The following is a 26,426-nucleotide window of genomic DNA, read 5'->3' as shown; positions in this document are numbered from 1 at the left end:
AGAAAGCTGGGCCACAGCTAACAGAATGAACTTCAACAGGGAGAAATGTAAGGTACTGCACTTAGGGCGAAAAAATGAAATGCACAGATATAGGATGGGGGACACCTGGCTTAAGGAGACAACATGTGAAAGGGATCTAGGAGTCCAAGTAGACCACAAGCTGAACATGAGTCAACAGAAGTATTGTATCTAGATCCAGGGAAGTAATAGTGCCACTATATTCTGCTCTGGTCAGGCCCCACCTGGAATATTGTGTCCAGTTCTGGGCGCCACAATTCAGAAAGGACATTGAGAAACTGGAGCGTGTCCAAAGGAGGGCGACTAAAATGGTGAAAGGTCTGGAAACCTTGCCCTATGAGGAACGACTCAGGGAGCTGGGGATGTTTAGCCTGGAGAAGAGAAGGTTAAGAGGTGATATGATAGCCCTATTTAAATACTTGAAGGGATGTCATATTGAGGAAGGAGCAAGCTTGTTTTCTGCTGCTCCAGAGACTAGGACCCGGAGCAATGGATGCAAGCTGCAGGAAAAGAGATTCCACCTCAACATTAGGAGGAATTTCCTGACAGTAAGGGCTGTTCGACAGTGGAACAAACTCCCTCAGAGTGTAGTGGAGTCTCCTTCCTTGGAGGTCTTCAAACGGAGGCTGGATGGCCATCTGTCGGCGATGCTTTGATTTGGATTTCCTGCATGGCAGGGGGTTGGACTGGATCGCCCTTGCGGTCTCTTCCAACTCTATGATTCTATGATTCTATGATCATTTATGTACTTAAAAAGTAGAGGAGTCATGTTGAAAGGAAAAATATGTAGCTTTCTTCCTTTTAGCAAAAACAGCCCCATGGCAACTGAAACTGATATAACTCAATTGAAATCAGTGGATATTCTGTTTTACATATAAGCATTTGTGGATGTTAGAGTGTACGCAGGACAATCCACAATACTGATGAGTCTTGAACACGGATGTTTTTAAATCATTGTGACTAAAATCTAAGAGGAATTTCCTTTTAATCACTAATTGAAAGTAAATTATATGTGTCGTAAATTATTTTTTGCCCCACTTTTTTAAAATTAAAACACGAATAACAAATAATGACACATAATAACAAACTAACAAGCATTTTACAAATAGACATTACGTACATATACGCATACATATTATACATATTATCAGTAAATCTCTAAAGCTAAACACTTCCATTGCTTCCAGGAAGCCAATTGGTATCCCTCTTTTTTTAGTTTATAGCAAATACTACCAAGAAAAAAGAAAAAACTGTATTAGTACATATATCCTTTACAGTATCCGTATGGGGAAAAGGAAATAAGCGTAAAGGGGAAAATTCATATAAAACTATAAAAATATTTTTTCCCTTCAGTTATATCCATTCAATTGTTTAAGCCAGAGAAAAGGAAAAAGATCCTATATTTTAATCTCTTCATTGAATATTAATTATTATATATATGCTATATTTCGTCTAACTCCCTAATTACACTGCTTTCATTCCATATATATTTAGACAATTCCATTCTTCCTTAACCATATCAATATTTTTATTTCTCAGGCTGGCGGTAAGTATATCTAGACTTTTAGCCTCCCTGATTTTGACCCACCATGCCTCAGCTGTTGGGGTTTGCGGGTTTCTCCAAAATTGGGCATACAAAATTCTGGCCGTGGTGATCATATACAAAATTAAACGTGAGGTTTCCTTTGCCTTTTTGTTTTCCAAAATTCCAGTCATGTGTCGTAAATTATGTGTTTAGATATGTTAAGATAGCAGTTGTTTAAAACCCCAAATGTACATAAAGAGGTTAGTGTTTTTATGATCTGTACACATTTACTCTGAAGTAAGTCCCAGTGTACTTAAATGGGTTTTAGTCCCAATAATTAAGTACAACCTTTTGGACATTTCCTTGAAAGTAAAGTCCATGGAACACCGTGGAACTTATTTCAGAATCATATATAAAGTTGCGGTGTCAATCTGTAGTTCCTAGAGGAAGTGGAATTCACAGAGGAAGTGGAAAGTAGCTTGGTCATAAAGGATATGGAAAGCAGTATATATGTGTGTGTATGGATATAGAATCATAGAGTTGGAAGAGATGACAAGGGTCATCCAGTCCAACCCCCTGCCATGCAAGAACTCTCAATCAAAGCACCCTCGACAGATGGCTGTCCAGCCTCTGCTTAAAGACCTCCAAGGAAGGAGACTCCACTACACTCCGAGGGAGTTTGTTCCACTGTCGAACAGCCCTTACTCTCAGGAAGTTCTTCCTAATGTTGAGGTAGACTCTCTTTTGCTGTAGCTTGCATCCATTGCTCCATGTCCTGTCTTCTGGAGCAGCAGAAAACAAGCTTGCTCCCTCCTTAATATGACATCCCTTCAAATATTTAAACATGGCTATCATGTCACCTCTTAACTTTCTCTTTTCCATGCTAAATATCCCCAGCTCCCTAACTCTCCTCATAAGGCATGGTTTCCAGACCCTTCACCATTTTTGTCACCCTTCACTCAGTTGGACACACTCCAGTTTCTCCACATCCTTTTTAAATTGTGGTGCCCAGAAATGGACACAATATTCCAGGTGAGGTCTGACCAAAGCAGAATACAGTGGCATTATTACTTCCCTTGATCTAGAAACTATACTTCTGTTGATGCAGCCTAGAATCACATTGGCCTTTTTAGCTGCTGCATCACACTGTTAACTAGTGTTCAACTTGTGGCCTACTAGGACTCCTAAATCCCTTTCACAGGTAGTCTTGTTAGGCAAGTGTCCCCCATCCTATATCTATACATTTCATTTTTCTGCCTTAAGATACCTTACTAACAATTAAAAGATATTGTCGGAAGTCCCTTCATTTTGTCCATCTGTTTCATCCCATAGTTCTTAAGCATTGTACTAGTGGTAGAATACAAAGATACAGCTGTGTCAGTCTGCAGAATCAATATGTGGAGAGATCTTGTAGCACCTTTGAAACTAACGGAAAGAAAAGTTGGCGGCATGAGCTTTCGTAGACTTAAGTCTACTTCCTCAGATGCGCGAAATATAGACAACCTTTATTTTAACCTGTTTTCCAGTATATTTTATTGCTGTGTTTTAAATGTGTCATTACTACTGTTTACTTTAGATTGTACACCCTCAGACAGTCTTTTATTTTTAACTTAACTGATTATGCACAGCGCTGTGTAAATTTACGGTGCTCTATAAATAAACTGTAATGATGATAATAATAGTCATGATGCCACCTTCTTTCTTTCCCTTAGACTGAAAGGTGCTACAAGATCTCTCTACATACTCACTATGTCTGTGAGAAGCATGGGTTTAAGTGAATGAAGCAACCTGAAGACTGTTTTGTCTTACAGGGGACATCTGGGGCCACAAACAACTGCAGTGGCCAGAATTTCCCTAGCCTTTAGCCATGGCTATTCAAGTGGTGTCGAACTGAATTATTTCTGCAGTGTGTTTGCAGTGGAGTTGTGGACCAACCAAAATGCACAAAATACCTGGTGTGCTTTGTGGATTTTGTTGTCTGCTATATTTGTGGGGTTTGGACGTTACTGCACTTTGCCCCCATGGCCACCCCGGATCTGTTTTCAAGGGCTGCATCCACACTGCAGAAACAATCTGGGTTGGGTGCTATGGAAATCTGGGAACTGTAGTTTTGTGAGACACGTATCCTTTTTATATGGATAGTTCCTTAAACATCAGCCTAGTCTTACAGCAGCCTTCCCAAACATCATGCTCCTCCAAATGGACTACAACTCTGGGGGGGCCATGCTAAAGCTGAAAATGACAGCAGTTCTAGGCTGCAGATCATTCTAGTGGGACACCTCTTTGACTGCCCTGGCTCAGTGCTGTGGGAATCTGGGGACTGTGGTTTTGTGAGGCATTTGCCCTTCTCTGTCAGAATGCTCTGGTGCCACCCAGAACTCCATAGCCCCCAGGCCTGGCAGTTCAAGGGCTGTCAAAGCAGGCTGTTTCTGCAGAGTGGCCAAAGGCAAGGGGCAGATGCTGCTGCTGCTGCTGCTGCTGCTGCTGTTTCGCCCTGGGCCGGGAGGGGGCGCTGTGCCTGCTGGCCTGGGGGCTTCCTCTGGGAGGGAAGCAAGGCAGCGGCTGGGGAGGAGGCGCCTCTTGGGCTGAGGCTCAGAGGGAGCCAGGCAGGCAGGGGCTGCTGCTCTTGGGCGCCATGGAGCTGAGAGCAGAGCTGCTCAAGTCCATCTGGTACGCCTTCACGGCTCTGGATGCAGAGAAGAGTGGCAAGGTCTCCAAGTCCCAGCTCAAAGTAAGTCAAGGGAGGCTGTCCTCCTTTTCCCGGACGCCTCCTCCATTCCCCTCCCCTTCTGCCCAGGAGGGATTCCTCCCAAAGGTCCTCTGAAGCATGGGCTTAGCTTCATACTGAGTGTTTCAAGCTGAGGTTGACCCGGGGGGGGGTCCTCCATTTCAGCTCTCAGTCCCAAAAGGTCCTCTAGTCTGAGCTGGACTCAGAAGCGTGGATTGATCTTTGAGAGGAGTGTTTGTCGTTTTTGTTTTGCCCTACATATTGATTGTATGAAAGGTCCTCTGTTTCGTGGTGTGGACGCCAGAAGTCCTCCTTTTCCCGGACGCCTCCTCCATTCCCTTCCCCTTCAGCCCAGGAGAGATTTCCCCCAAAGGTCCTCTAGTTTGAGCAGGACTCAGAAGCACGGACTTATCTTTTATGGGATTGTTTGTAATTCTTCTTTTGGAATGTCCTACATGTTTCCTGGAAGGTCCTACATTTTGTGGTGCCCGGTCCTTTCCCCAAGACATGTCCTACATTTCAATTCTCAGTCTAGGAGGCATTTCAGAATGTCCTCCATTCTGAGCATAGGCACGAAGCATGGGTTTACATTTCTAGGAGTGTTTTGAGCTTTCATTGAGCCATCCTCCTTTTCCAGGACATGCCCTCCATTTCAAACATCTGTCCAGGAGGCTTTTCCAAATGTCTTCCATCTTAAGCATGGCTAAGAAGCCCGAATTCACATTTATACCAGTGTTTGCAACTGTTCATTTGGGATGACCTACATGTTATTGAATGTCCTCCATTTTGGGGCGCCTTGTCCTCCTTTGTGGCTCTGGCCACCCTGCCCCCGCCCTTCTTTTCATTAGAATTTAAACCCAAGACAGAGAGGGAAGGAATTACTTGACATTGGCTTCTCTCCTCTTTCCAAAGAGCATTTTAATGTGCTCAAACTCACTGGTACTGGTCTTAGGCACATGTTTTTAAAGAGGGCAAACTGTGTGCAAAGTGTGGGTTGTCTTCACAAGAGCTTCTCCCTCTCCTCTTCCTTGGTTATTTTTACTAGGTAGAGAGATGTTGTTCACTGAAAGAAATAAGAAGGCTTTAGTCCAGGGAAGCTCATGCCGCCAACTTCTTTCTTTCAGTTAGTCTCGGAGGTGCTGCAACATCTCTAGATGCTGAGTCTACAGACGAACACGGCTATGTTTTCAAATCTTTACTAGGGTGAGCATCAGGTGTTTTAACTTGACTGTCGAGTTCAAAGGCACAGTCGTCTTAGTCTGAAAAATCAGTGTGCAAAGGGATCTTGCAGCACCTTTGAGACTTAAATCAGCATCCGCACTGCAGAAATAATCCGGATTGATACCACTTGAACTGCCATGGCTCAATGCTATGGGATTCTGGGCACAGTAGTTTGTTGGGGCACCAAGGCAAAGCTACAAACTACAATGCCCAACAAATATAGTGCCCAGAATCCCATAGCATTGAGCCATAACAGTTTAAGTGGTGTCAAACCAGATTACAGTATTTCTGCAGCACAGAGGCAAGCTGAAAGAAAGAGACTGGTAGCATGAGTTTTCCTAGACTTGAGCCCCCTTCCTCAGCTGCTTGAGGTGGTTAGCAAAACCTGCTTTCTTTAGGTCTGAAACACACTGCAGAAATAATCCAGTTTGAGACCGATTTAACTGCCCTGGCCAATACTAGGGAATTCTGGGAACTAGTTTTGTGAGACATTTGACCTCTGTCAGAGAGCTCTGGTGCCACAATGGACTACAATTCCCAGGATTCCCTAGCACTGAGCTGGGGCAGTTAAAGTGATCTCAAACTGGATTATTTCTGCAGTGTGTTTTGGACCATTAGTGACAGAAACAGAGGGGTGAAAACTTTTCCTGCGCCCACTTTTAGTAGCAGTGACAGGGGTCTGGCTTGGATTAGAATTTAGTGTTTCATTGCAGAGGTTGGAGAGGCAGGGAGATTGTAGAGGTACGCAGGGGAAGTAGGACAGAAAATACTGGTTAATGTTTGATGTAAATGGTGGTGACACCTTGTGAAATCAACACAAGCAGATACATGTAAGTGATAAAGGCGAGGACTGTCTTCCTTCTTGTATAATGTAATGGCTCAGCTGATGAAAGGTTGGCAGAAGTGCCAGAGTCATATGAATGCGGAGACTGGGCAGCTGTCTGGCCTGGCCAACTTTCCTTCGGATAACTCCCACACTGACATAGTTCTTGGTTTTTGTATGATGTTTTTGGAAGAAAGATTTTACATCCTAATGACATGCCGGGTCAAGTGTGCTTTTCCTCGTGTAAATATACTCTTTAATTGCTATCACGTTTTCATTTTTTCTCGTGTAAGTATACTCTTTAATTGACATCACATTTCAAATTTTTCTTGTGTAACTATACTCTTCAATTACAATTTCAGGGTTTTTGTTGTTGTTGTTGTTGTTATGCATTAAGGGCTGAGATAGATTTGCACATCTTTCTGAAAACGTCGTTTCATTTTTTTCTCCAGAAATGAATGATAATTGCTCAGGTTTGTAAGGAGCCCAACTCTAAAGCCGGTCCAAAAGTAGGATTTTTGGATATGTTTCTTGCTGCCCCCAGGCAATATACTTGATTTAGGTGTGGGAGTGTTTGCTTCTTTTGGCTTTGGAAAAAAGTAGTTTTAAACAGGCATCGTGGAAAGGGAGTCCTGATGAGGCCAAACCATGTGTGTATAAACACTGCAAAACCTGCAGAGACAGGGCAGTGCGTGAAGAATAAATAAAGACCAAAACAGCCACTGAGACATCACAGTCATTACATCATTGTTTCTCCACGGCATCTTGCTCACTGCAAAGAGACCAAAGGTCTTTATATGCTTCTGTTAGCAACTTCCACTTCTTGGACTCAAATATTATTAAAGCAAGGGAGACATTTCAGATGTTGGGGGGTTGCGGGGGGACAGGTTTTTGCAGGCCTACTCTTGTGGGTAGGTTCAAGTTTGAATTGCAAACAAATAAACAAATCTCCCCCCTCCCAACTAAAGTATATTTTAGTACCTTTTTAGTGCATATATTTCAAAGCTTGAAAATGTATCTTTGGGAGAGGTTTACTGTACACCAGGCTTTTTTTTATCTGCTGTAGTTTGGTGGTAGAATTCCCCCATGGATACCAAACCCCATGGATGCTGAAGTCTGCAAACCAGCATGGCCAAGAAAATTATGAACTTTTTCACATGGGGAAAATCCCAAGAATTATTTGTTGCTGGTTATTCCCTGGTTATTCCTGGGATAAGTGCTCTTTAATTGCAATGTCATGTGAAAATTGTCACCACGATTGCGTGATTTCCCCAGGATATTTACTCTTTAAACCCCCCATTTCCCCCGTGTGATAAAGTCCTACCTCCAGACTATGATACACATGTGCTTTGCTTCTTCATAGAATTCAAAGTAGCCTATGCAGGTCTCCCATCTGGGTAGTGGCAAGACATAAAGCCAGCTTAGTTCCATGCATTGGCCAGTTATTGCAGCATTTATTTTGTTTGCTTTCTTGTTTGTATGTCATACTAACTTTGCTAGTGCTACACTTTTCAACAGAGATATAATCTGCATCTGTTTTTAAATAATGAACTTTTTGCTTTCGGCTTGCATGTTTGATACACAGTCCCAGGGAATTATTATGTTCAGTGATTATAATAGTGATTCAGCAATTATAATGGTCAGTTATTTTTTGCCACTATTTAGAAATGGTTCAGTATTCCATTCCAATTGGATGATTTGCAATGGGTATATTAATAGAAAAGGCTTTAAGTTGTAGTATCTTTCTTCAGGTGGCTATCCACATCATGCCCACACATAAATTAAGCATTTTAGATTAATAAATTAATTATTTTAGTACCTTTATTTTTCCTAAGCAAATTAATGTCTTTCACTTGTGTCACAATATATTTCCGATAAATACAGTTTGCAATTAAAATTTGAAATGTGTTTGAATACGTTATTTAAATTAAACCAGTGGCTTTTAGTCACAATAGCTTTATAGCTACCACCAGGACCAGTGATAACATGTTTCTCAGTACCAGTCACTATTTCCCTCCAGTGGCATCACTTGGGGGGGGGGGGGTGCAGGCAGCACCAGGTGACACTATTGCTTCAAATATGTCTGCATTTTGGCATAATAGCAATAACAAGTACATTTCTATACCTCTTATTAGTACATTTAAGCACTCCCTAAGTGGTTTACAATGTGTAAGCCAGTTGCCCCCAACAAGCTGGGTACTCATTTTAGCGACTCATGGAAAAAAATGCAAGGCTGAGTGGACCCTGGAGCCCTTCCTGGGATTACTCACAACCTTGTGGCTGTGAATGGGTCCAGTACTGGCATTTAACCACTGTGCAGCCAGGGCTCCTAGTGCACAGTGGTAGGAGCGCTGGTGGCATAAATGGGCTGTGGCATTTGCCTGTATCACTTTAAAATGCTAAAGAGATGGTGTGAGTGGGGTGACGCTCAGTGGAAGGAGAAAGAAGAGGCTCCAGGGTTGTTGTTTTTAATTAAAATTTATTTTTTAAAAACACTTTTAAATTTTAATTTTTTTAATTTATAAAAAAATTCTTTAAGAACATCACATTTGACCAAATTTTTACTTTAACCACATGAAACTATGTAAATGTAAACACATATATTCTGTATGTATGATATTGTAATTTAAAGGTATAATACATTCAGTGACATATGGTAATTACGATTTATGAATAGATTAGTACAAAGTTTTTTGGGGGGTTTTCGGGCTATGTGGCCATGTTCTAGCAGAGTTTCTTCCTGACGTTTTGCCAGCATCTGAAGATGCCAGCCACAGATGCTGGCGAAACGTCAGGAAGAAACTCTGCAAGAACATGGCCAAGTAGCCCGAAAAACACACAAAAAGCTATGGATGCCGGCTATGAAAGCCTTTGACTTCAGATTAGTACAAAAATCATTACTAAGGATTGTGTATGGTGTGGTGAGGGAGGAAGTCAATGGGGGGTGGGGTGACACACTGCACAGGGTGACACCAACCCTAGTAATGGCACTCTTTCCCTCATGTCTTGCTTCTGGGTTTTTGGTAGACATAGTGTAAGACTGTGAAGGAAACAGGATGCTGAATTAGAAGGAGACTTGATCTGATCTATCTATACCGCAAACATACTCTATACCACATAAGTTTGTCAGTAGCTAAAGATATAGAGTTCTATGAGCAGATTTCTTTCAAAATAACAGCCTCTTTGTGCTGTTATGCTACAATAAGGGGTATGTATTTTGTGCTATCAATGACAGTTTGGAATAAGGAATATTTAAAATTTGGAGAAATACGCATGTTAGCCTGGAATAGTAGTATGCAAAGGGATCTTGTAGAATTTTTGATACAAAGAGGCTGTGCAGACTGGGTGGAGTCGCGGCATGGCGTCTACACTACACACACTCTGACTTCATCCCTAGGCTGGCGTGCTGTCATGCACTGCACCGCATGGTGAACAGCGTCATGGCACTCCTCTGGCGCTGCATCTGGATGATGCGGTGCCAAAGGAGCACTGTAAAGCTGTGGTGTCAATGGCTACGGTGCCCTTTCCAGGGCACAAAAAAGAACTGCTTTTTGGAGCTCCTTTTTCCACCGCAGAAAGCCCAGATCAGGGCCACGGGGTGCAGTTGTTGCGGTCCCAATCTGGCAAAAATGGAGGCGGCTGCAGGCCACCCCTTCAGGGGCAGTCTGCACAGCCCCAAAGTGAGCGAAAGAAATTGTAGCATTAGCTTTTGTAGACTTGATCTACATGCTCACACAGGTAAGTTGTTGTTCTGGCACACAGCAACTGTGTTTGGAAGAACTATTCTGAACTAAAAGTTTGGAATAATTGTTCTTCTGGACTAAAATTCCCAGAACCCCTTACTAGCACTGTGGGATTCTGGGACTTGTAATTTAAAAAAGCAAGTTTCCAAAGCACTGGTAAAAGAAAAGTATCCTATATTTAACTATGGGCATCTGTGGAGGGGAAGCAAGAGTAGAAAATGTGTTTGTGTGCGCGCGCGCACACACACACAGATAAGTCATAAAGTGCAGGTTCCAAACCTTTATTTTTTTTTAAAAAAAGGAAAGTGTTTTGCTGTGATAGAACCAAAGACACAAAGTGTTATCCCAAAACGGGAGGAGAGTCCTGAAACCCTTTCACATCAAATAATTATAATTCTTTCTTCTTGTTGCTGTTGTTGTTGTGTAATCCTAAGGCAAAACTGTCATGGGGTTTTCGTGGCAAGATATGTTCAGTGGAATTTTGCCATGGCCTTCCCCTGAGGCTGAGAGCATGTGACTTGCCCAAGGTCACCCAGTTTAACTTCCATGATTCCAATCCAATGGGATGCTAGGGTTTGCAGTTTAGTGAGGTGTACATAGAATTTTCATGCTATAATTATGTAGTGTGAAATGACCCTTGGTCTAACCACCCAGCTAAGTCTCACCAGTGGTCAGTTGATAGGTCTACAATAAATGGTAGACATTTCACCTGCTCATTGGGGGGGGGGGGAATCCATACCCACTGGTCTTTCCATTGGTTATATTAATTCCTTTAACTATATAGTAATGATTCCAACAATAGCAGGGGAAAACTGATTATAGTCAGTAAGAAAAAAAATTGCTTCTCTTGCCACAAGTAGTGTTCTGCCTCCCCCCAGTTGTTTTATCTTTTCTTTGTCCTGCGCAAAAATTTACTAGGTGATTACTTTACCAGTATCGGGATGTAATGTTGAAGAGAACATCACCTGTTCAACCTGCCATGCAGCTGTTTAAAATAAAGGAGCCCTTCTGGGAAGAAAACATAATAATTTGATGTGTTAGGTCACATCTGTTAGGCCTTTGTAATATATTAGTACTGTATGGTCGTAAAACTGCTGCCTGCTTCACCCGAATTCTTCCTGTGGTATGCAGAAAGTGGTCTCAGCAGTAAGACTTTTCTTCCTGTTTAGTTGTACACATTATTCACTTCTCCAGAAATTTATGCAATCTTCAGAACCTCATGGTTTTGAAGCCACTGCCTGTAGGTAAAATGTTTTGTGACTTGATGACTTTGGAATGTAAGGGATGAAAAGAGAGAAAGGAGGAATCTAGCAGCACCTGTATGACTTACGTGATTTCTTTTAGCATGAGCTTTTATGGATTTCAGTCCCCTTCTTGAGACTCCTATTATGCTCTGATTCCATCTGTGCCAGTATGAAGCTGCTAATATGCCTTTCTTTTGCTTTGATTTCATCAGTGTGTCTGAAGAAGTGGACTGAAATCCATAAAAGCTCAAACTAAAATAAATCTATAGTTTTTTTTGTGGTTTTTGTGGGCTATGTGGCCATGTTTTAGAACATGGCCACATAGCCCAAAATACCCACAAAAAACTATGGATGCTGACCATGAAAGCCTTCAACTTCACATTAAAATAAATCTGTTAGTCTTAAAGGTATTGCTAGATTCCCTCCCACATTTTTTCCCTCTATTTCTGTGCTGGCTAAAGCTATTGAGGGCTGCACATTTCTCACCCCCGGGACATGTTAGGAACAGATATTAGGAATAATGGCTTCCTCTACCATTCTCTGCTTGATGTAAAGTATGATTCTGCCTTATAGTAGGTCAGACTTTGTCCATATTGCCCAATACAGTATTGTCTACTCTAACTGGTAATAACTCTCCAGGAGATCAGGCAACACATTTTCATCTGCTATGAGAGTATCTTTTAACTGGAAATGCCAATGATGGATGTCTGTGTTTTTGGCATGCAGGGCACATGCCCTTTCAGTGTGAGCTGTGACCCTGCCTGAATAAAACTGACTTGGGCATTGTCATTCCTGCTTCATTGCTTGTCAGCTGACAACCCATTCTCAGTGCTAGATATCAGTAAACTTCGTTGTAAGAATAAGAGTGGCGTGAATTGTGCACATGGAGAATGTCCTTTTCAACATCTGCAGTTCTTTAACTAAATTATAGCACTATAACTCTGCAACATTCTATGGACTCCTGGGATTTGCAGTTTAGAGATTTTTTAGCCAAGGAACTCTAGTGCTTCACTAAAGTACAAACAATAGTACATTCCATAGGATGTTACTATGTCAGTTAAAGTGGATTCTCAGCATCATAATTATCCAGTGTGAACAGGTTTTTTTTTAAAGCAGGGCTTCATCTCCAATTTGTTTCATGTTAAACAATTATGGCATACTTAAACCTCACTTTGCCTGCTTATCTCTAAAGTCTTGCTCTTCCTATCAGGTTCACTAAGACATTCAAAGCCTTTAAAGCAACATTTAGATTCAAATACTGACGTTATTGTAAAAAGCAGAGGGCACAATGGTATTTGTGGCTTCCTGTACTGTTTAGCAAAGGGGATTTTTGCAGGCGTGGAACATGTTGCTACTCCTTGTTCTTCTTTGCTTGTTGCAACAAGACAATTGTCGTGTAATTTTTAGTTTCTCTCATGTTTTAAGTCTGTGTGCTTTTTTTAGGGGGTTCAACTTCTGAATTTCACATTTCTGTTTGAACCCATCTATTCAGATTAAAACATATTACTTGGTAGCAAAACTATGGTGGAAAATCCCTGTCTGTCCATCTGTCTATTTATCTATCCTAACATGTATAAAGGCTTTGGTCTCCAGCTAATCTTGGATAGTTTATACATCCTTTACTTTACTGTTAACTAGCGTGCTGCCAACACCCTATTTAAATACATTTTTGGTCAGTCTAATGGTAATTGTAGTTATAGTTATGTAAATTTGTACATGAGAAGAACACAGTAGTCCTTAAAGGAAGAGGGTGAGAGCTTTCTTCACTTCTAGGCAGGATTGCCTAAGGTATCATCATCTTAGGTATCATTCCCTATTTTTTCATTCTCACGGGCGGCACAATGTCTCTTGTAAAACGTGCTTACCATCTGTAGTTTTGATAAGTTTATGGTTACGTGCCTTGAGATTCATTCCAGTCTTTGGTAACCCTATCCCTAGGAGTTTTTTTTTACCAGATTTATTTAGAGGAGGTTTGCCACTGCCTTCCTCTTAAGCAGAGACAGTGTGACTTGCACAAGGTCACGTAGTGGGTTTCCATGGCTAAACAGAGATTCAAATCCATGTCTCCCAGAATCCTAATCCAACAGTGAAAGCATGTCACTACTTTTTAGTACTTGTAGTATTTAAAAAATTGTGCAGTATGACTAGTCTGATAAACTCTGCAGATCTATTGTTAACACTAGCATGTGCCTACTGAGAGCCAGCATGGTGTAGTAGCTTGAGCATTGGACTTTAGGATTACCATAAATTGGAAATGACTTGAAGGTACAAAGCAACAATAAAAACATCCTTACAACCTCGTGGGGCCAGCTCTACTCTTAGGTTCAGTCGGTGGATTCAGGGTAGGGGATGGGAGCCTTCCCAGTTGTTTCTCTTGAGACCCATAGCCATTCCCCTCTGCCGAAGAATAGGGCTTCTATGACCTATGCCAGTGCTTCCCAAGCTGTCTGATGTTGGGGACTGGCAATTCTTTTTTTTTCCATTGTGCCAAAACCATATTTGTGGCTGTTGGACGCAATTGTTTCATTCTCTTCTGGAAACTCGCCAGGGACTGGTATTCATTGTCTGGCACTACTGCTGATCTAGCACTATCCTACACAACATTCCTTGAACACTATCCAAGCTAGTTTTCTGTCCTCAGGTGCCTGTCAACAGTGTTGTAGTACTCAGCTGCTAGTCCAGTTGGCTTCTGAATGTGGAATGGAAGGTAGGTGAGGAGCCATTTTGTTCGTCACCCAAGGGAGCAAAATGTCTTGGTCCAACTCTGCAGTCTTTCTCTCAAATCCTTTTCCTTATGACAACCTCATTCTGGGCAGCAAGCAGTCTGAGAAACGGTTAAGCCTACTAGCTGTTGTGTAGAATGTAGTGACATTGGTGGTGGTCGTATTAGTAACATTTCTGTACTACACAACAGTGGGTCGCTATCATTACCCTATTCTCCAATCTAATCCTTTACTTGAAGAGAAGAAAGACAGTTAAGTATCATAAAATAATAAAAGACATAATTAGGGCTTCAGACCATCCATCTTCTCAAAAATTGGCAGTGTGCAGTAGCATAGAGTATTGGTGCTGTGTCTACAGGAAATGGGCTCTTTCATACAGTTATAATGCTGTGATTTCACTTTAACTGCTATGATTTCATCCTAGTGAATTCTGGAATATGTAGTTCATGGCGGGTACAATATTTAATATTCTTAGTCAGATTGCTCCAGTTGCAAATTACAAAACCCAGGATTCCATAGGATGAAGGCATGGTAGTGGGATGATACAGTTGGCTCTCTATATCCATGGATTCTGCATTTATGGATTCACTCATCCACCCCTTGAAAATATATTTTTAAAAATCTGAAAAGAAATTTTAATTTAAGGGACACCTGAGGCTGTCATACTTTGGCCAGATCGTGAGAAGGCATTACTCACTAGAAAAGACAATAATACTAGGGAAGGCAGAAGACAACAGAAAGAGAGGAAGACCATATGTCAAATGGGTAGACTCATTGGGAGAAGTCATGGGCCTGGATTTACTGGACCTAAGCAGAGTAGTGGAAAACAAGAGGTTTTTGAGTTGTCTCATCTGCAGGGTCATCATGAGTCGGGGCTGACTCAAGAGTAGTTAACAACAATAACAAAATTTTACTACCTAATTGAATACAATGGGACTTGAGCACCCATGGGTTTTTGTATCCAAAGGAGGGAAGTCCTGAAATCAACCCCCAGTGGATACCAAGGGCCCACTGTATTTCTATAAATGTCTAGTGAGGAAAGGACCAAACTAGTTTTTCTCTGGTTATTGCCGTAAAGTGGCAGGCCATGCTGGGTTTTTGCTACCTAATGCTGTGAGAAAGTGTGTCTATTGCATCTTCTTATATCAAATAGTAGTAGTCCAGGCTGATTATGAATTTCACCCAAGTACTGTAATTAAACCACTTTCTAAACTTGCTTTGTGGCTTCTGAGCAGAGGCAATTATCACATGACCTGCTCAAAGCTGCAGACTTGATGGTGGAAGAAAGGAAGCTGCTTTGCCTAACTTTGTCGAGTTAGATTCTTTAACCTCAGGCCATGCTCCCATTTACTATAAGATCAAAAGCTGTTGTGCTTTCTTTCCTTCACCTCCCCCCCCCTTTTTTTTTAGGATACAAATACTAATTTCAAAGTAGAGACAGGAGTAAGGAGATAAAAGTAGCATTGTTTTGGATGGAGCCTACTTCTTAGTTCGTGGAGAATTATTTTAGTAATGTTCTTAAATTGAAGAAGGGCCACAATATTTTTTTGGCTTGCTTCAATAGTCTGCTGTTGCTTATGATTTCCGTGGCTTCCTCCTCACTGCATGTCTGAGGGGTTAGGTGACACAGGAAGCTTGCGAATTGTGCTGGCTTAAACACCATCCCAAATTTTTGTGTACAAGGAGAATCACTCCACCCATCCTCACCCTCATTCTAATTTATTATTATTTTATTCATTTTTATCCTGCCTTTTTCCTGATGGTGGGACTCAGTGGGGCTACCCATATATTTAAAACAATACAAATTAAAAATGATGCAAAAGCATTCATAAAAATATAAATATAAGATTTGAAAAACAAACAATTTATACAGTTAAATCATTAAAATTAAAAACATTAAAATTCCTATAAAAGATTCCAACTCCAAGCCGTCTTGGAGGAAACCGATTATCTGGACCCATTTCAAACTGGCTTTCGGGCGGGTTATGGAGTTGAGACTGCTGTGGTCGCCTTAGTCGATGATCTACATCTGAGCATTGACAGGGGAAGTGTGACCCTGTTGGTGCTCTTGGACATCTCAGCGGCCTTTGATACCATCGACCATGGTATCCTTCTGGAACGCTTGAGGGACTTGGGTATCGGGAGCACTGCGCTCCAGTGGTTCCGATCCTATCTCTTGGGAAGGTTCCAGATGGTGAGGCTGGGGGACTGTTGCTCTCGTAAAAGAGAGCTGACATCTGGCGTCCCTCAGGGCGCCATTCTGTCCCCCATGCTATTTAACATTTACATGAAGCCGCTGGGACAGATCATCTGGAAACATGGAGCATGGTGTTATCAGTATGCTGATGACACCCAGATCTATCTCTCCATGTCTCCGACTGATACAGTGACCAAGGAAGGCACCTCTCCTCTGGATGTCTGTCTGGAGTCAGTAATGGGCTGGATGAGGGAAAACAAACTCAAGCTGAATCCAGAGAAAACAGAGGTACTCGTGATAGGTACCCCAAGCCCAGGCAGGGAAATATGTCATCCAGTCCTGGACGGGGTCACACTTCCACTAAAGGACAAAGTTCGCAGTTTGGGAGTACTCTTGGATTCATCTCTACAGTTGTCATCACAGGTGGATGCGATGGTCAGGAGTGCTTGGTACCAGCTTCGGCTGATACGCCAACTGCGTCCCTGTCTGGACCGAAAGGACCTTGAAACAGTAGTACACGCGCTGGTAACCTCTCACTTAGATTTCTGTAATGCGCTCTACATAGGGCTACCTTTGTACCAGGTTCGGAAGCTTCAGCTAGTGCAAAACGCTGCAGCCAGATTGGTCGCTGGAACTTCCAGGTCAGACCACATAACACCGGTATTAAGATCTCTTCATTGGCTGCCTATTAGCTTTTGGGCTCAATACAAAGTGTTGGTTATTACCTATAAAGCCCTACATGGCTTGGGCCCGAGTTACTTGAGGGAGTGCCTCTTCCCACACAATCCTCCCTGCACTCTCCGAACAACAGGGAAATATTTGCTAGAGTGCCCTAGGGTGAGATTGACATCTATTCACCAAAGGACATTTACGTCGACAGCTCCAACCCTCTGGAATAAACTTCCAGATGAAATTCGGGTCTGTTCCACCTTGGATGCCTTTAAGAAGGCCTTGAAGACTCATTTATTTCGGTTGGCATACCCGCCTGACTCTTTGTAGAATGTTACTCCCCGATGGAAGTTCACTTTAGGATTTGACTGATAGATTCTGAGATTGATGATTTTATCTTGTTGTATGTAGATTTTAAAATTGTATTGAATTGTATGCTTATTTATGATCACTATATAAACCGCTTTGATCAGATGGAAAAGCAGTATAGAAATTAAGTTTTATTATTTATTATTATTATAAAACTACACTGCATAGCATTAAAACTCCATCCCATTCTAAAAGCCTGGTGGCACTTTCCCCCCCAGTTTCTGATGGAAGGAGAGCAAGGAGGAACCCAGTCTGGCTTCCCTAAGGAGGGAGTTCCAAGGAGTGGGAGCATCCACTGAAAAGGATCTCTCCATTGTTCCCACCAAATGAACCTGAGAAGGTGATGGGACAAAGAAAAGGGCCTTTCCAGATATTTTTAAAGATGATCTCTCAATTGGGAGAAAAGATTGGGATAGTTCTCGCAACAATGCTGAGCTTGAGAAGAGGATCTTCTGCATAATACAAATCTCAGTGCAGAAGACCTCCTCCCTGAATCTTTTTTTCTGAATTTTTGCTAAAAAATAAGGAGTAGATGTGTGTGCTGCTGATGTGCTCTGTCCCAGGCACTGGCCTGGCAGGTTGTGTCCCACCAGTGGGAGCAGTGCACCATGTGAGGATATGGGAAACTGCGTACTCTGTTGTGTGCATAACAGGTAGAATGCCCTCCTCTTAGTGGCCCAATTGGTGCTAAAGTTTACCTGGTACCAAGATAAAAATAGCTTTTTGCCAAAGCTTTTGGGGGTCTAATGGCTCTTATCCAAATTCTCATGTGCGTGGTTTTAACTGTTTTCTAAGACCGTTGTACTGTATATCTCACAATGTGCAATTTATTTTCACTTCTTTAAATTTTCAGTTGTTCAGATTGTTTTTATTGCATGTTATCCTGAGATCTTCAGACATAGAGTAGAATTTAAGTATTCTAATGGATAAAAAAATCAGATTTAAGGTCACTTGATCAAGAGACAGATCAATAGCACTGGATGGAGTTAAAGTATCCTTTGCAGGGGAACACCCTTTGTTTGAAGGACTGTCTAGTTGAGGAGTGAGTAGGAATTTTTCCTCTCTGTACCCACTTGGCAGGCCATACCGGTGCATTTCAGTCCATCTAAAGTGATGCACTGTCACTTCCAGCTTGCATTGTGACTGATTTTCTGCCAATTATAACTTTTTTTCCTTATTCAAAGAGAGCATCTGCATCTAAGGGCTCAAGTCTACAAAAGCTCATATTGTCAGCTTCTTTCTTTCAGTTAGTCTCCAAGGTTCTATAAGATCCCTTTGCATACTTTTGCCCCTATGTTTTGGCAAGCTTGGGTGGCTTTGGAGGGTTAGGGTAAGGAAACCACTGTGATTTTGGCAAATTTTGGCTGGTTTGGGGAGGGGAAAGTGCCCTCAGATCAGCCTAAAAAAGTAAATTCTGGGGGGCTTCAGTGGCCACACATAGGGACCCCGAGGACCATATGTAGCGCATGTATTGCACTTTGTAGTCTAGTTCAAATTTATTTCAAAGGTCAGGCACTACAGTTAGCTCTCCATATCCATGGATTTTTTATCCACATGTTCAATCATCCATATCTTGAAAATATTTTTAAAATATATGTAATTTCCAATAAGCAAACCTTGATTTTCCTGTTTTATATAAGGGATACCATTTCTTTATGTCATTGTATTTGATATGACTTAAGCATCCACAGATTTTGGTGTCCACAAGGAGTCCTGGAACCAAAGCCCAATGGATACAAAGGGTCTAATTATAGAAAAAAGGAGAGTAGGGGCTTTGATGTAGCCCAGCAGCAGTGGGCATCTAGAAAGGAAACTGAGCAATATTCACAACCTTTCCCAAATTGGTGAGCAGTGAGCTTGAAGTTAAAACACACACCCCTACAATTTTATTTATATGCAAACTTTATGCAAGTCTGCAAGATTTCTTTTGTTGGTCTTTTAGAGGATGACGTGTTTCCTCTTTTTTGGCAGTACTTAAAAGGCTATACCAATTGGGGAGCTGGCAGCTATAGAACTTATGCCAGCCTCAGCCTAATTCATGTGACAGGGCACAGAAGAAGAGAGCCGGGTGAAGCACCCCTGCAAACCCAGGCTATCTTTGGCTCTGGCCACTATCAGCTGTAGCTTCCAATTGATTTGATTTTACCCATGTGAGGACCAGTGTGGCTTAGTGGTTTGAGTGGACTACTACTCTGGAGACGAGGATTCAATTCCCCACTTGGCATGAAACCCAATGGATGACCTTAGGCAAATCACATTCTCTCAGCCTCAGGGGAAGGCAGTGGCAAATTGCCATCTGAACAAATCATGCCAGGAAATCCCCATGATAGGCCTTAAAGTCTCCATAAGTCAGAAATGACTTGAAGGCACACAGTAGCAAGTGTGAGAATAGCCCATTCGGGGGGCGGGGGGGGGGGAGGATTATAGATTAATTTTTTAGAAGATTAAAAATTCCCTCAATTTACATTCTGGTTATAAATGTATGATTTGCTATACTGCTAGAAGAAAATGCCAAGGGAAGTAATTTCTGTGCTGTTCGGTGCTCATGTCCAACCACTAGGGCATTAGCAGTACACTTTTTAGGTAGAAGAACAGTTAGAATCTGGAAAGGGAATTGGATTACCTCGAAAGCACAAAGAGTATCGAAATAGGTTTTCTGGATGCCAGAGAACAGTTGTGTGAAAAGAGAACTGAAAATACTTATGGGAACTAGATCTAGCAAAGCACAAAGAGAATTATGTGATTAGATATAGCGAGGAGAATTGTTTAATCATAAATGGGATTTTTTTCTCACCCTAAAAGACAGATTGCCAGAATCCAGCAAATGTGAGAAGCAGTGCAGTCCTATGCACATCTGCTCAGAAGTAAATCTGCTATGGTAAATGAGCTTACTACCCGGTGATTTTGTCCTAAGATGGTAGCCAAGGGGATCTTTCCACATCTTGCAAATATGGCTTAGAATGATGTCCATGTATGTCCTGTAACACATATCCAGTCTGACATGGTGGGGAAGAAGGATTATTTTCTGCCCCCCTCAGTAAGCCCTAGATAGTGTATTAGGGAGTTTGTAATGTTTGGTTTCTCCTTTAGGAAGAACCTCTATATCGTTTTCTTTCACAGATGTGCCATCTGAGAAACTGTTTTCTGCATTTCTTGGAAATGCAAGAAGAACTGTGACAGATGAAGAATCCACAAACTTCAGCTATTTGACTCAGTCACCTGAGCCACCTGACAACTTGTTGATCTTCAGATGAAAAAAGCAGCAGCAGATAGTTTGGTCTTACCAGGAAGCACGATTCCAAGAAGTACATTAGAGAAGTTGGTAACTCTTGTGGAACTGGTTACTCTTTAGTTGCTAGGATTGGAAGTAGGCAAGAAATATGAAAAGGCAGGCTTGTTGTTGAACATAAAGAAAACAAAAATAATGACCATGGAGAATCTGCACACATTCAACCTAAACAATGAGGAAACAGAAGTAGTTAAAGATTCCCGGTACCTTGGATCAAACATTTGATCAGAAAGGAGAATGCAGTCAAGAAAGAAAAAGAAGACTAGGAATGGGAAGGACAGCAATGAAAGAACTAGACAAGATTCCAAATAATAAAGTTATACAACAGAGCATTCAAGTTAGAATCATCCAATCCATTGTATTCCCCATCGCCATGTGTGGATGTGAGGGCTGCACAGTGAAGAAAATGAATAAAAAGAAAATCAGTTCATTTGAGATGTAGTGCTGAGAAAACTGTGGACAGTGTGAAAGACAAACAAATGTGTCCTTGAACAGATCAAGCCTAAAATCTCCCTGAAAGCCAAGATGATCAAACTGAGGCTGTCATATTTTGGTCACATCATGCGAAGGAATGGCTCATTAGAAAATACAATATTGCAGTATTTTTAGAAGTGTATAGTTAATGTAAAATAGATTCAGAGGAGAGCAATGAAGAAAATTGCTGTGTTGGAAAACATACTTGTGCAAAATATTTGAAGGACATGGGTATGTTACATTGGAGAAAAGAAAGACTGAAGTGGTACAAGATAACATTCTTCCAGGAACTGCCTGATTGCCATGCTGAACAGGGATTTTGTGCTATGGATTTCCTGCATGGAACAGTGTGCTGTATTATTGCACTTGGTGGTGTATTGCTATTGTGCCTCTTTTTCAAATTTTTTTGGGTGGAGGGGACCACAGCTTCCAGATTTCTATTGTGAGCTTGGTGACTGGGGAATTCTGTGAGTTGTAGTACAAAAAAAGTAACTTTTCCAATCTCCCTCTCTTTCTGCTGTAGTTTCATTTAAGACCCTGCTGATTAGGAAACTAGGTCAGAATTACATCAAGTCAGAATATTTATCCATCTAGCCCAGTATTGCCTGTTTTGAATGGCAAGCATTTCTTGATGGTTTGTGAGAGAATTCTTTTATTGCATCTGCTATCTTCTCTTTTTAATTGGAGATGCCAGGAATTCAACCTGGGATCTTCTGCATGTAAAGAATGTGTTCTCCCATTTATCTACATCCATCCCATAATTATTTGGGCTTTCTCAGAAAAATTACAACACCCTGAATACAAAACTAGTGTGCAGCCAGTCTTTCCTTCAAGAGGTTCATTGCCATGTGGGTTCAGTGTTACTATTCTATCTATGCAAGAACATGAATTCATCCCACATTTTTCTCTCTTTAGTTTCACAAGAAAGCTGTAACTCCAGTTACTGTTGTCTCCATTTTGCAGATGGGGAACTGAGAGAGAATGAGTTGCCCAAGAACACACAAGGAGTCTATAGCAGATGCCCTAGATCAAGAAAACAAACATGCATGGATGTCATAATCTGAGAAAACAGAGATGTAACATCTTAACCAGTCAGACCTGAGGCACACCTGCTTTTCCATTTCTCATACTCATTGCAGAGCTTTGAATCTATTCTCTGCCCTTACTCCTAAGATGCTAGAATTTTTACACTGGAATAACATCATCTAAGCATATAGCATATCAGGAAAAGAGTTCTCAGGCCAGCCAGTTACTCTAACCTCAGCTATCATTTCTCCCTTCTTGTTTATAGAACTTTGTCCTCTCAGTTCTTCTTCTCCCATAGAAGTAGCATATTATCACCTTTTAAGATTCAGGGCAAACACCTGTTTTGAAACCAGAACACCCATTCCAGACTCCAGTGGTTGTCTCAAAGCAATCCTGTCCAGTGATAGAAAAAGGAGCTGTCATTCTCCTCTTTCATTAAACATTCCATGCCTGACTCATGCTTGGCGCCTGCTGCAGAGCACGGTTCTGTGCCACACAAAAGCCGATTATAGTTCCACATTCAGTTTAGAGAAACAAGTCCAGTGTACTGATGATAAGGGACGTGGCCTCATGCATCTCTACCACCTGCAAAAACTAAGACTGGCTTTTTCAGGGCCAGATTAAATTAAGGAGAAATATACAACCAGAGCTTGGAAAGATACTTTTTTAAAACGATTGCTCCCTGCTTCTGGAGTTGTTGTCTGGGGGATTCTGGGAGTTGTAGTTCAAAAACATAGGTTTGACCAGGCCTGTGTTCAAAAACCTATGGCAAAGATCCATTGCTGTAGTGCTCATCTTCAAGTTAATGTCTCATTTTTTCCCTTCCAGGTATATTTGTTCAGTTGTTCCCTGTATCTCTTGCATTTTTGGCATTTCATCCTCTATCATCTGTCTTTAATTCTTATATACTCCCCTCTCTCATATATATTTGTGTGGTTGTGTGTGTTTTCCAGGGAAAATTATAGTACCTGAGAGCTGTACTCAGAAAGCTGAAGGGTGCCATGCTATGGAAAGATGCTCTGTAGGTAACAGTTTGTATGAAATGTCCCAATGGCTTGAAAGATTGAAGGCTTTTCAAAACAGAACATTTAGAAGCATCTAATACAGTGAGTGACCAACGTTACTGGTGCTTTGCCTCATGTAATGCTAAAGCCTCCCATGTAATGCTACAGTGGTCCCCAAACTGTGTCCTTTAAGAAATTTTTGGATTTCAGCTCCTAGAAGCCTCAGCCATGTTGGCCAATAGTTTGGGATTCTGGGAACTGAAGTCCAAAAGGGCATAGTTTGGGGACCACTGTGCTAGAACCTCCCATTGAGGCTTTTGTGCCAGTAGCCTTTGGGGTATTGCCACCTGGCCCAGAACATCTGTCAAGCTGTTGCCACAAAGCATTGCTTTTGGCTTCCCAGTAGCACTTCCTAGATAAACTTTGGGATGATGATGGCCCAAATCTCTGGGATGTGCATTAGGTTAATGCACACTCATCTTTTTATGCCACTTGCATTCTCCTAGCAGGGAGGGATTATGTCAGTTGTAGTCCAACACATCTGGAGAGCAAAAGGGCAGGGAAGGCTTTACTACAATCTAAGGCATACTGTGGGCCCTTGGTATCTGCTAGGATTTGGTTCCAGGACCCATCATGGATGCCAAAATCCCTCGATGCTCAAGTCCCATTATATACTATGGCACAGTAAAATGATGTCCCTTATATAAAATAGCAAAATCAGGGTTTGGTTTTTGGAATTTATTTATTTTTGAAATGTTGTCAAATCATGGATAGTTGAATCTGTGGATATGGAGGGTCACCTGGGCTGTGGGTGGAGATTTATGCCAGATGGATTTTAATCTCTGGGCAAGTGATCTCACTCAAGGAGAGGGCATGTTAAGACCAGGGATTGTTGTCTATAACATGCTTAAAGTTACAACAGTGTGTTTGAGTGAGAATTAAATTACTGTAAATCAGAAAATGCCTCAAGCATCAAGCTGGCTACCTGCCCAGTTTAACATGCACGCTAGCATGAACAGTGAAATAAGCAGCAGACAGGTTGGATTGTATTTCATTGACTAGATCCCTATACCTGACCATACTGAGCAGAGGCCCAGTCAAGATTATGAAGAGGATCTTCTTTTTTAAAAACCAGGGCACGCACATGAGTGGAAGAACAGCAAAAGAGGAATGAACATTTTGATATATCTAATTATTAAGCTGGGCCAAGAATCCACAAGTCTCTTACCCAGGAGATGCTCTTCGAGCACAGCTGCTGCTATGAATTGGAGCAAATAATACTGTTTGCTCCAGCCATTAAGTGATCTCAGACAGAGGAGATGTTGTCATGGCCCAGATTACAGCTCCCTGCCTGGGACTGAGAATGCCAGAAAAAACAGGGGAAAGTCTGTCTCTGTCTATTTTGCAGCCAGGTTATAACTCAAGACTTGGAATGAGCCTGTATACACTCCTCTGGAGACATGTGGCCTTGCTGAGCTGGTGTGGACACTGACCAAACTCCTGCCTCACATTAAGCAGGAGTGTAAACATAATGGAGGGGGAAGCAGGAAGGAATCTGTTGACTAATCAGCATGAAACCAGCCCAAAAAAGGGTGAGGCTTCTTGATCATATAATACTGTCTTTTCCAAACTGTCTAAAGTTTTACACTGCAACTCTCAGCATTCCTTGCCCTTGGCCAGATTGACCAGTGCTCATGGGAGCTGAATTCTAAAAAATATGGAGGCCACCAAGTTGGGGAAAGCTGGCAATGAATCTCAAAGAAATGGGTAGAAACCCATCCAATGAACCCTTCAAAGCAAAGATGCAGTATGCCAAATGCTAGTCCTGAATGAAGGGGTCCTGGATGTCAGATTGTAGCCAAGGTGTATGCAAATTGCTCCTGTTTTGGGGTGGTGGCACACTCAAGGATATGTCTAGACTTCTGTTCTTATTTTTCAGCAACTGTAAAAAAAAGAAATATGAGTTTTAGCTATGTTGTTTAGTTTACAGGAGTATAAGTGAAGTGTACATGTAGACATCTGCCCACAGTGTTAATGGCTTCACTGACAAGGTTCCTGTACTCATTTGTACTTGGCTCCAGTCAAGACGTAGGATTGTGCCGTTTGGCTATACTTCCTGATGTCCATGTATTAGTCACTGGTGTGAAGGAGGCTCCAAGAGCATAGATCTGAATATACACAAGGTTTCCCAAAGTGACCTGGAACCTCGATCAGGAGTCCTGATTGTATGTGTATATAGTGAGCCCTTCTCATCTGCAGGGGTTCAGTTCTGAGGTCACCTCTTGATGGGGAAAAAACGCAGGAGCACAAGCCCCTATTAGTCAGTGGATGGCAACATGTACATGTCTGCATTGGCACAAATGCCTGCATGTGCTGCCATTACTAAAATGGAGGAGGGCCATATCCTGCCCTGAATTGGAGTTCACACAGAGCATTAGGTATAACAAAACAAGTTTTGTTACAGAACCTTGGATAGCTCCAGGTTGATAGACAGCTAGCTTCAGTAACTCCTGGAATTGAACTGAGGGCTTTTACCCTTCCTTGGTCAGGCTACCCCTTGTGATCTCTGCAGCACATATACTAAAATTGGAACAATACAGAGAAGATTAGCATGTCCCCTGCACAAGGTTTTTTGTCTTTTCTGAGAGGTTCATCTGCAGTGTAAACTGCTTAGTTTGGGTCAAGACGTAACAGTTCTGTAACAGTATGGCTCCTTTCACAGTAATGTTAAATGCAGAGGTGAGCAATTGTAGGAGGCTAGAGATCTGCAATTAGCCTCCACCAGAGATCTTGGAAGGCTGCAAAAATAATTTAAAAAGCCCCCCAAACCCTATAGGAGGTGTGGGAGGCATTTTTGCCATTTGACTGCATTGTGGAGATGTGGGATATTAAAAACAAAAGATCCATAGAGGGCTGCATGTAGTCCACAGGCCACACTTTATTCACCTTGGTCCAATGTGTGGCTACTGGAGGAAATGGCCACACTGCAGTCCCCCTTTACAAATTGCCTAGATGGCACTTTCATTTCCATTAAGAAGTTTTTGGTTGTCCCATATTGACCTCTGTCTTGTATAAGTCATTGTTTCAGTTTGTATAGACATTATAGCAGCAGAAATGCAGAATCATCAGGACACAGTTGCAGGATCTGGCTGAGACTAAGGCATGCATTTCATGTCTTTGTTCTTTGTTTTTATGAATGGATGGATAAAGAAAGGAGATTGGAAATTGTTATTACTTTGGCTCCCTTTTCCACTTCTAAAAGAAAAGTCATATTGCCCTGTTGCAGGAAAAAACAACAAGGGGTCTTGCAGCATTCAAAAGACTAACAAATTTATTGTGACAGAGGATTTACTAGGCCAGAGACTTCCAGCCA

General features: G+C 41.8%; 1 protein-coding gene and 1 non-coding gene across 4 annotated transcripts in view; both read left to right on the top strand.

Annotated features, from left to right (window-relative positions):
* Positions 1 to 4,175: 4,175 nt before the first annotated feature.
* The window catches only part of DEF6 (DEF6 guanine nucleotide exchange factor), a 72,889-nt gene continuing 50,638 nt past the window's right edge, over positions 4,176 to 26,426 (top strand). The window contains exon 1 of one of the 3 annotated variants that reach the window (XM_089514667.1): positions 4,176 to 4,274. In XM_089514667.1, coding sequence (XP_089370793.1) covers positions 4,179 to 4,274 — 96 coding nt within the window. In that variant the 5' untranslated portion in view covers positions 4,176 to 4,178. Of the gene's footprint in view, positions 4,275 to 24,586; positions 24,646 to 26,426 lie in introns of those variants that run through there. The other 2 variants (XM_089514664.1, XM_089514663.1) reach the window with 2 other exon arrangements.
* LOC149316044 (U6 spliceosomal RNA) lies at positions 25,613 to 25,716 on the top strand. Its single transcript, XR_016280803.1, has one exon. It is a non-coding gene; the product is annotated as a U6 spliceosomal RNA (small nuclear RNA).

This window comes from Sceloporus occidentalis, unplaced genomic scaffold (genome assembly GCF_023333645.1).
Source record: "Sceloporus occidentalis isolate IW3139 unplaced genomic scaffold, rSceOcc1.0.p SCAF_3, whole genome shotgun sequence".
In the NCBI taxonomy this organism is placed as follows: domain Eukaryota; kingdom Metazoa; phylum Chordata; class Lepidosauria; order Squamata; family Phrynosomatidae; genus Sceloporus; species Sceloporus occidentalis.
This window is presented reverse-complemented; position numbering and strand designations above follow the sequence as displayed.